The 11,212-nt window shown below is 38.6% G+C and overlaps 1 protein-coding gene across 1 annotated transcript in view; it reads left to right on the forward strand.

Moving 5' to 3' along the window:
• Window positions 1–10,703, forward strand: part of NBAS (NBAS subunit of NRZ tethering complex) — a 161,210-nt gene extending 150,507 nt beyond the window's left edge. Inside the window, 2 exon segments of the mRNA XM_036380093.2 lie at window positions 1,407–1,535; window positions 9,942–10,703. Of these exon segments, the coding sequence (XP_036235986.1) occupies window positions 1,407–1,535; window positions 9,942–10,217 (405 nt within the window). The 3' untranslated portion in view covers window positions 10,218–10,703.
• The last annotated feature ends 509 nt before the right edge of the window (window positions 10,704–11,212 follow it).

The following is an 11,212-nucleotide window of genomic DNA, read 5'->3' on the forward strand; positions in this document are numbered from 1 at the left end:
TGAATATGAGTTTAAAGGAGCAAGTCTGAATAAGAGAACAAGGCTTGCTAAGTGACTCAGAGCTTACTGTGATGGAATATATCCTTCTAGGCTGTTTTTCTTGAAGGTGTAAATTTGGAAAAGACTGAGCAAGTACAGCCAGAGAGCTCCCTGTCCCAAGCAAAGCCATGTATCTGTGCAGTACATTATATTTGGAGTATTTAATGTCTCCTCATCTTCAAATAATAATTAGGCTTTTAGGCTCACGGCTGCTGAAACTATGCTACTAAATGTGTGAATCATCTTGGTCATTAAATTGTTACAGTTATCATTAAAGTTCAAAAGACATAAAAAATACATGACTTGCAGTCTCTTAGCTTAATATTTAGCTGATGAGCTCCTTTGACAATTGCTCTCAAATTGTTAGAGTGAAACAGAGTGCATCTCTTAAGAGATGGAAACCATTTTCAATGTAACTACCATACAATGTCCAGAGTCCCTCGTGTAAAGTGCCTTGGAAAATGGGACATCTCTGATGGGCCTCGTTCAGAAGTGGTTGTGACAAGCAACCTAAATTCTCAGAAATGACAAAAAGGGAAAGGGAAGTTAGAATTTGATTTATAATATAATTTGTAGGTTGAAATATTTTTTGACATATAAATGGACAACTCATTACAATACTGAGGAAAATAAAACAGCTCACGTGTAGGACATGTTGTTTGGTTGTTTAACTAAGGGACAAGGTAAAGTTTTAGAAGTGCACAATAGATTTGTTGAGGGATGTTCTGTTAAAAATACCTCATATATAAAGGTATAAAACACCTTTTTTTAGAAGGTATTTTCTGGACAGTTTTATCTTGAAGTTGTGTGATGCTAAATTTATGTTGTATTATCAAATATAGGAAACTAGATGAATGGCAGAAACTTAATTTGATAAACCTTAATTGTGTGTAAAATATTGTATAAAATTTTGAAGCTTTTTGCAACAGAAACATTATTCAAATCTGGTATGTGCTGTTATTTCCTCTTTAGTCCACTTTTCTGATAGCATAATTGAATTACAGAATTGTCACAGGTGTCTGTCAGTGTTTCTTCCTCTGTTTTGCAGTATTTCAGTAAGCACAAATATGTTAGTCCCACAGAGAGCTGTGGGACTGCTGTTATTTTTCAGTAAAACTCCTGGTTGTAATGGTGATTCAGTACCTGCCTTGTCTTAATTTAACAAATGTTGCACTTTAACCAGTATTCCACATTTTAAAAATTTGTTCTTTCTAGTTTCCAAGGATTTGTTTCCAACAGGGAGTTCATTTGTTGTGGAAGTGTGGTTTTCATTTTGTATTTGACAGAAAATTTTCATAAATTTTATTGTGAATGATGATGTTAGTATCTTCAGAGATCACGCTGAGAGAATTTACTTTTTATTTCAGTGTATAAAAGAATTATGTTTGCTGCTGCTTAACCAGTCCCTCCTGCTGCCATCCCTGAAACTGCTGGTAGAAAGCAAAGACCAAGACCTTCATGCTGTGGCACTGGAGCAGATAACAGCTGTTGCTAAGGTATGAACACTTGAATGAACCACCTTTCAGAGGCTGAGGTAATAAGTTAGCTCTTTTATCTTGGTGTAGTAAGCAGAGACTGCTGAGACACTTACCATTGTTAAGGTTTTGCACAGCTATTGTGTCCACAGTGAGCAGTAACACAGGGCTGGTAAGAGCTTTTATACATATTTGAGTGATTAAACCTCATAGCACTTCCTTTAAATACTTGGTATGCTGTTTTTTGTCAGTGTGGTGGAACAGAAACTATTCTGATACATGAAGTAGATTGTTACCTCTGTGTTCATATTCCCTCACTTTGGGGTTTTTTAAGTGATAAAGTATGTCAGATGACTCAGCTTGTTTCTGACAAATGTGGCATGTGTTTATATACACTTGGAGAGCTGTTATGTCACTGGTTTTGACGTGATGGTATGTTCAGGGACCTTCCTGCCATTCTAAAAAGACTTGGTGCCAGAGTTTCTGGGGACGAAATCTAAATACTGTCTTTGGGCAAGAACTGGAAGACATTAATGCAGATGTCACTTGCTATATAACATTACATAACTGTCTTTTCCCTGTACATTTGCTTTTCAGCAAATAAGATGGAATGCCCAAAAAGATGAAATTTAGTCTCCTAACCACAAATTTTCTGTGTTTTTTACAAAGCAATTGCATAAATTTTAACCACCAAAACAATAGTATATTGATTGTTTTCTTTTACCACCTGCAATTTTAGATTTTATTTCTACAAAACAAGGCTTTTTAGTAACTTTTGAACAAGATGATCTCATTGAAAAGCAAGCACAAATCGGATAATCTGATATATGCATGTACTTTGTCATCTGTGTTCTTGTTAGCCTTTTAAAATTGAGTTCTTTGACTAATTCTGAAGCTTCTCAGCAGGAATAAGTGTCCAAATATGTTTTATTTAACTATTTTTAAAGCATAATGCTGTGCAGTAGCACTTACTGAATGGTTACTAATTGTATTGCTCTTGAAACTGGCCATTTCTTTTTAGTGTGCTCCAGCTTTCCTACACTCTAAGCTGATTACATTATATTGGAGTTTTAGGGCCAGGAACCTTATTAGCTTCTTGCTGGTATAAAGCATTTTGTATACCTGTGCATGCCCAAGATAATTTTGGGTTTTTTTGGCTTTCTTTTACAGGAGGCAGCTTGATAAGTTGTTTCTAGTTTTTCCTTCTAAATTCAGTATTAATTTGAGCATATAGTTCTGCAAGAGTGCTGAATAACCTAGAATTTTTGAAGCAGTTAGCTTTGGTCTAATGTTTTACTTTAAGTCAATGAAGATTTAACTGTTGACTTTATTGCACCAGGCATAGAGCTTAGCCAGTACCTGGAATGTGACAGAGTTAGAAAAGCAGCTAGTACAGAAGAGTGGTGTGCTAAATGTAAAAGCTGTTCCTATATTGTATAAAAAGTACCTCTTACTCCTTGTTTTATATGCATCTCTTATGATTACATTGTTTGCTGTTGTACTGAAAGAGCATATATTACTATGCTATGCCAATGTTGTTTATTCAGTATCACTTTCTTTGCATACTTTTTGCATTTTAAAAAACAGTATTCAGGCAGTTAATGCTTTTTGTCAAAATCTAAATTAATTTTTCATAGGAAGGCCATTTCTGCTTACAATGAACAGGAAACAGACAAATAACATCTGGCAGAGGGGAATCATGGCTATTGATTCCCCAGTCCAGTGCTAACACAGCTCCCAAACATGGCTGTGAGAAAAATACAGCACTTCCTTGCTGATAGGATGTATTAGTTAGCCATTTGTTGTATGCTGCTGACAGCTTTATGGATGTTTACAGTTAAGGATGATGCTGAAGTGCTGATACTAGAAATTGTGCAGCTTTTGCCTGTAATAAACCAACCAAGTTTTTGCGTAAGCTTTTTTGAAATTGCAGACCCCTCTTTTTATTGTGTATCTTTAAATGAACTGCCACTTGTCTTTTCTGAGTAATAGAAATAACTGTTCTTCCCCTATGTTGTGTACTGTGTGAGTAATTTAAAAAAACAGTTTACCTAAATAATCTTATTACTGCTAATAGAGCCCTTAAAAGTCAGATTGTTTTTGAGAGGGATTTCAGTGTTGTCTGTGCACTGTGCATTTTCAGAGATGAAAACTGATTTTTATACATCTGAGAGAGCAAGTAAATACTCTATTGTCTGTTGGTACCTATAATGTTAAAACAGCTAACAAGTTGGGGTTAATATAAGCAGTGCAAATACTTGTTCAGTCAATACTTTAATAGAAAGTGGAACAAGAAGAATGCTGTAGTCTGAAAAAATAGTTCAGCTTTATTTGCATGTTATAATTTCAGTGATGAAGTACTGAATCTACCTTCATAACATGTTTTACTGAAAAATATAATGTGAACAATCACACATTTTGTGTGGAATAATGGAATTTCTAGTGTTCTCCAGTGTATGCCATTTATGGCTATTCACTTAATGGGGCTTAATCTTTAAAAAAAATAGTTAAATTATAAGCTAATGGTGATTATGATAAAATATCTTTCTCCAGTTTATTTTTCCAGGATTTTTTATGTCACTTGTTTCTTTTCCCTTATTTATTTGTTCTATAGATCTGTACTCCAGGAACAAATAAAAAGAAAAGCATTTTCATCTCGAATAGTATTGGAGAAGGGAATACTCTGGGAAACAGTGGTTTCAGTTCTTTACTGCTGTTAGGTCATCAGCAGCCCTCCCTTTCATAACTTATGGGTTTTCTGATGCAGAAATTATGGGTGAAATTTTGCTTGTTGGTAATGCCAGAGCCTCTGGATGCCTGTGCAAACAGTACTGATGGGGAATTGGATCATCTAGTTCCAAACCCTGCGTGGGCAGGGACACCTTCCACTAGACCAGGCTGCTCAAAGCTGTCCTGGCCTTGAACACTTCCAGGGCTGCGGCATCTACAATTTTTCTGGGCAACCTGTTCCACCCTCACAGTGAAGAATTTCTTCCTAGTATCCAATCTAAACCATTGAAGTAAGGGGATTGGTTTAGATTGGGTATTTCCTCTTGTCCTAACACTCCAAATTGCTCTTGGAAAACATCACTCTCCAGCTCTGTTGTACTGAAAGGCTGTTGTGTGGTCTCCCCAGAGCCTTTTCTTCTCCAGGCTGAAAACCCCTGTCAGCTAATCTTCATAGGAGAGGTGCTCCTAAGACTGTCTTCATCACCTTCTCTGGACCCACTCCAACAAGTCCATGTGTTGTGCTGGAGGCTCCATACCTGGATGCAGTACTTCCAAGTGCTCTCATAAGGGCAGAGGTACCACTTGAATGCCTACACCTCAGTGCTTGGAAGCAGATATCAACCTAAATAGGAAAGCCAAGGGAAAAAAGTCAGTTCTCCTTAATGTAATTATCCCCATTAGATCTTTTACTCGTAACCATGGACATTGTGTGTGGGACATCATGCTAAATCTACACTGACAAATTCTCCTGAAGGAGAGATGGATATGAAAAATGAAAGCTGCTCCCATTTAAACCTTCCAGATTTTACTGTAATGAAAAAATTATCACCCTTAGCATGGAGTTCTAGATAGGCATAATGACACTCTGATTCTGTCATTATTGTGGGTCATAGTTTATTCACACAGTATGGAAAGTGGCTGGGTGTTAATTTGTGCAGAAGATAACCTGCGTCTCTGAGACCTCTTTAAACTGCAGTCAGCTGCATTCCATATCACTAGAATAATTGCTAATCCCAGTGATTCTGGGATTAGCAATAGTCTTAGTTTTATGGACTAGTTAGGGTCTTGGGATAGCAAGTGCTCTGCATCTGCAGGCAGATCAGAAGTGATTCATTGGTAAGATCTTGACTGAGCTGACTGCCCAGAAAAAAACAGCTTTTTAAAACTGGGATAGTAAGGTGGTTGTTTTTTACTTGCTGGGTTTTACTATCTTACAGACTCAAAAGATTGATTTTGAAAATGAAAATGTAGTGTTTTTAGGAGTCTGTATCTACTGCAGGCTAGTATTTGGTATGTGTGGCAAGCAAAAATAATTCTGGAGGTTGATTTCCATTAATATTTTTTTAAATGTAACATTTTGAGGATCAAAATGCCATCTGGAACAGCATCCTGGCTTGAACAGATGGAAGAATTACAAGTCTAGTGAGGAGTAACAATGGGGCAGATGTACAGTATTTCTTTCTCTGAAATACTACTTTCCAAGCTTCTGGTTATTTTCAGCTGTATGTATCTGCTAAGTAATTGCCAGTGGTTTTCTTTTCTTGGTTTTGTGCAATTTCTTCTTAGACTTGAATGAGCTTTTACATCTTGAAGTATCATTTGACAGAGAATCCAAGAGCGAAAAAAGCCTATTTTTTTATTTTCTCGTAATCTGATCCCACTAGGTTAATTTGATGCTTTATATTTTTTACTTTTTTAATAAGATAATGTTTTTAATTAATCCCTTTATAATTTTGATGATGTTGCTATCTGCCCTATGCCCTTGAAGCTGTCTCTTTTTTAGATTGGAGAGTCATAGTTTTGCTGAGCAATTTCTTGCATAAAAAACTTACTGTACTCTCTGTGGTGTAGTTCTTTAAAAATACATGCTTTCTCTGTTTGCCTTTTGGTAGAGTTTTTTTCACTTTAATGCTTGTTGTTCTGATTTAAAATTAATTTTAAATAAATGTAGTCTTAAGCTACATTTACAATGATTTAATTAAAAAAAATCTTACGGTTCTATTTAAACAGAGTTGTTCAATGTATAAGGTGTCTCAAGGTTTGTAAACATGTATCAATTCATTGACAATCTCTGTAAGTTGTTTTTATTTAAACTAATGACTAGAAATGTCTTTATATGTGCAATTGATAACCCCAAAATTGGCATGATCTGGAGCTGTAAAACTGGTAAATTAAATTAGTCAATTGAGCTTTCTTTGCTCCCTATTTTTAAATGCAATTCTCATTAAACCTTGGTGTCTCTGTGTTCTTCCCACACCTGCCAGACCCCACATGACTTCCCAAAGAATGGTGGAACAGACAGTGGCCTTAACTGCACAAAATGCATTCACAGGGTCTGGTTGCCATCATGTGTCTCCATCCAGTTGCCTGGAGACAACTAAATTACAAAAGTTTCCTCTTCCTTACCAGGTCTTCAGACAGTTTGCAAGTCAGAAAATGGGAAATGTTAATCAGTTTAAACCTACTCATCTGTTTGGGCCTAAGGATGAGCTGTGGGGCACAACCCAAGAGCCTTTTTGTGAGCTGTGTTGTTACATGTGAAACCACACTGATCTCATTTCTTTGTGAGTGCAGACAGGTTTCTCTGCTTGTGGGTTGCATGGGTATCTTCATCCCTGTAGTGTAGCTCAGATGTTTAATGGTCTATGCTAGGAACAGTCTTCTTTCAGATTTCTCTCTCTCAATTTTGTACATTTCTGGTATATAAAATCACACTAATCTATAGCATTTTTTCTTAACTGAATAGTAGCCTAAAAAAATTTAAATTAAACCTTGCATCTGCTCTCAATCTCACTACTGTAATTCCTATTTGCATTTTATGTTCATAAAATCAAACAGTGAAGCCCTGTGTAAAGTCCCATTCTACATACAAGTTAAGAATAGACCACGCAGAGCTTCAAGGTGCGAGAGAATAGCCCTTCAGCCCCATTTCAGAAGAGGTGGCAGCTGTTTGGATAATGGCTTCGTGTGCTTCATGGTGTGCTGCAAGATGCCAACACTAGAAATTTTGGCATCAGAATTGTTTAGGTTAGAAAATACCTGTGAAGTCTCACCAAGTCCAGCTGTTAACTCAGCACTGCAAAGTCCTCTCTAAACCAAGTCTCAACCACTTACCTGGGCAGCCTGTTCCAATGCTTGACAACTCTTTCCATAAAGAAATGTTTTGCTAATATCCAGTGTAAACCTCCCCTGGCACAACCCGAGGATGCTTCCTCCTGTCCTGTCACATGTTAATTAGGAGAACAGGCTGACTCCCATCTGACTGTAACTTCCTTTCAGGCAGTTGTAGAGAACAATAATTCCCCTGAATTCAGGGGAAATTCAGATTTCCCCTGAGCCTCCTTTTTTCCAAGATAAGCCCAGATCCCTCAGCAGCTCTTCATATGTCTCCAGATCCTTCCCCAGCCCATTGCCCTTCTCTGGACATGCTCCAGCACCTCAGTGTCTTTCTTGCAAGTGCGAGGCGCAGAACTGGACACGGGATTTGAGTGTGGCCTCACCAGTGCCGAGTGCAGGGGACCATCCCTGCCCTGGTCCTGCTGGCCACTCTATTGCTGATCCAGGCCAGGATGCCACTGGCCTTCATGGCCACATGGGCACACTCTGGCTCATGTTCAGCTGTTTGTTGACCCATTTTATTTAATGATCAGCCTGTCTTCAACAGGAAAACATTTCTGCCGTTAACTTTTGGCAGTTACTAAATAATTGAAGACTAAGATTGGGTAGCCTGAAGGCTGGACATCCCTGCAGTTCTTAGAACTGTTTTGTAAACTGGACCTTCTGTGCTAATTAGATTAAAAATGGCTTGATTACAACTGTAAAGTGTCACTGCCAATCTCCCTTTGTGCAGTAGTCATGTCCTGTGTAGCAGTTAATTGCTCTTCAAGGGTGCTAAATAACTTATCATAGGGTGTTTATTACTTGCTGGTACCCTGGTACCAATCATGGATGTTGGCACATAATTTTTATAGAAAATTAAGCAGAAAGTAATCAGACAATTTTCTTTTTCCTTTTAAACTGGGAGGTGGTTTTGTAAATGTATCATAACCTGATTCATTTATTTGTAACTTGAGAAGGTGCATTAATTGAAACCTATTGTCTAGACCTCCTCTGGTCCTGTTTTTATCACAACATCACAGAATGGTTTGGGTTGGAAAGGAGCTTAGAGATCATCTTGTTCCAATCCCGCTTCCATGAACAGGGACACCTTCCACTAGACCAGGTAGCTCAAAGCTCCATCCAACCTGACCTTGAAACACTCCCAGGAATGGGACACCTGTAGCTTCTCTAGACAATCTATGCTAGTGCCTTGCCACCCTTCACAATAAAGAATTTATTGCTAATACCTAATCCAAACATGTCCTTTTACAGTTTCATCATTCCTCCTTGTCCAGTCACCCCCTGCCCTTGTAAAAAGTCCCTCTCCAGCTCTCTGGTAGCCCCTTTTAGGTACTGGAAGGTGCTGTGAGGTGTCTCCAGGGCCTTAATGTCTCCAGTCTTAGCATCTCACTCTGTCCTCATAGGAGAGGTGCTCCAGCCCTCTCAGCATCCTGGTGGCCTCCTCTGCACTCTTTTCAAAATGTCCATGTCTTTATGCTTTATGTAGGGGATCTCAGAGATGAGTGCAGCACTCCAGGCTGGGAGAGCAAAGGGACAGAATCCCCTCCCATGCCCTGCTGCCCACACTGCTTGGGATGCGGCTTAGGATATGATTGATTGGCTTTCTGGGATGTGAGAGCACATGGATGGGTCATGTTGGAATTCTTGTCCACCAACATCCCCAGATGCTTCTCCTCAGGCTGCGCTCAGTCCATTCTCTGCTCAGCCTGTATTTGTGCTTGGCATTGCACCAACCCAGATGCAGGTCCATGCACTAGGACTTGTTGAATTTCATAAAGACCACTCAGGGCCACATATCAAGCTTGTCAAGGTCCCTCGGGGTGGGGTCCCTTTTTTGGTTATATGTAGTTGTTCAATTGTGCTTCATTAAGTGGTAAATTAACACAGTGCTCTATTTCAAAGAAACCAGGAAAGACATATCAAAATTAACTGAAATAGAATTTAAGGTATTCTATAGTGTTATTTGTAAAGCTACAGACAAGATTCTCAAGAGAGTATTATGCTCTCATATATCAAGTAACCACATTTTTTGTGGCATCCAGGATGTCTCTCAGAGGTAGCAGCTCTGTTTCACATCTTTCAATATGTTATATTCTTTTGAAAATCTCTTCCTTGCTGTGGGTGCTCATTGAGTCTGTGAATGTTGCCTGTCATATTAACATGTGAAATGTAATGTAATATATTAATATAAAGTGACCAAAATTTAATATACTCTTCTCTGACCTTCCTCAGATTGTCATTCTTGATATGGAGCTAAATGGTGTGATCTGTGCTGCACTGGGACTGAAAACCTGTGAAAAGTCTATAAAGCTGGTGGTGTAATCCCAGGCTGTTAAGCATTCTTATTCCTTAACTTTGTGCAGGTCAGATATTTATATTAATGTGGTAGAGTGTTAAAGACATACCTTTACATATTCTGACATATGCAAAGCCTGTGTCCCTGTAGGTAATCTGTGGGGAATACTCCTCTCACTTTGAAGGTCACACTGTGCAGTCAGAACCATCGTGACATGTTCTGCCTGATGGCTCTATCTGGTAATTAATTGTTAATTACTTTGAATTTCTCTTTCTTTGCAGGTTGATGATTCCACTTGTGATGCTGAAATACTCTCCTTGCTCCTCAACGCCAAGCTGGTGGTGAAGTGCATGTCCACTGCCTTCTGCCCACGCCTCATTGACCACCTCCTGGCTAACCAGGGGCAGGGGGGCTGGGATGTGGAGGAAATTGCACAGCAGCTTAAGGAAGCAGGGTTCAGGGCAGAGGCCGGGTCTCTCCTCATGGCTCATCGAGGGACCCATCCTGCACTCAGGACTTTCACTACTGCCCTCCAGGCTGTTCAGCACTGGATCTGAAAATGTTGGACTTATGCATTTGTCTGCGTTTTTGCTGGAAATCTTACACAAAAGGGAGAAATTGTTGCTCTAGTAAAGTAACAAAGTGAGTTATTACCCACATTTTGTAGAAAACATGCAGCACACATTAAATTCCCATATACTTCTAATTGTTTAAAAAACTATTGGTGCAGACTGTATCATTCTGTTGTATGATTAGCAGAGCAATGAATCTGATCATCCTTTCAGATCAAAGTTAAATGGTTACACTCAGTTACATATAAATGAAACATTAGTAAGGTGGCAGGCTATATACAATTTGTCTTAATTTCTGTAAGTAATTTACTCTTGTCATAATGTAAAACTAATGTAAAAATATAAAGATATATATAGAGCAAAAAAAATCACAAGAGTGATTTTTGAGAATTTCAAAACCTTAAAATTCAGTATTGTGCAATGTTGTTATCACAGCTTTTGTTTGCAATAAATAAAATATTTTGCATTTAATGTGCTCTCTCCTTCAGCCTTTTAGGCAGAAAAATATTTTCTTTCTTCAGCCCCTTTTCTGAAATTCCTGTCTCTCCTTAGTGATGTTTATTCATGAGGACAAGCTAAAGTCTAAGAGATATTTTTCTCCACCATTTGGGAAGCCCCATCTTAAATCCTGAACATGTGTTGATACCATTGTAAATGTACTTTCAAAGTATTTAGTTACGATTTTCCTGAGTTATGAAAAATTGCATATATGTGTATATTTGCAGAATTACAGAATATGTTGAGTTGGAAGGGACCCACAAGCATCCTGGAGTCCAACTCCTGGCTCTGCACAGGACCATGTGCCTGAGAGCAGTGTCAAAATGCTCCTTGAGCATCCATCAGGTTGGTGCTGTGGCCACTTCCCTGGGGAGCTGTTCCAGTGCCCAGCCACCTCTGGGTGATAGATCTTTTCCTAATATTTGACCTAAACCTCCCCTGACACAGCTTCAGGCCATTTCCTCAGGTCCTGTCACTGTCAC

This window comes from Molothrus ater, chromosome 3 (genome assembly GCF_012460135.2).
Source record: "Molothrus ater isolate BHLD 08-10-18 breed brown headed cowbird chromosome 3, BPBGC_Mater_1.1, whole genome shotgun sequence".
Taxonomy (NCBI): Eukaryota; Metazoa; Chordata; class Aves; order Passeriformes; family Icteridae; genus Molothrus; species Molothrus ater.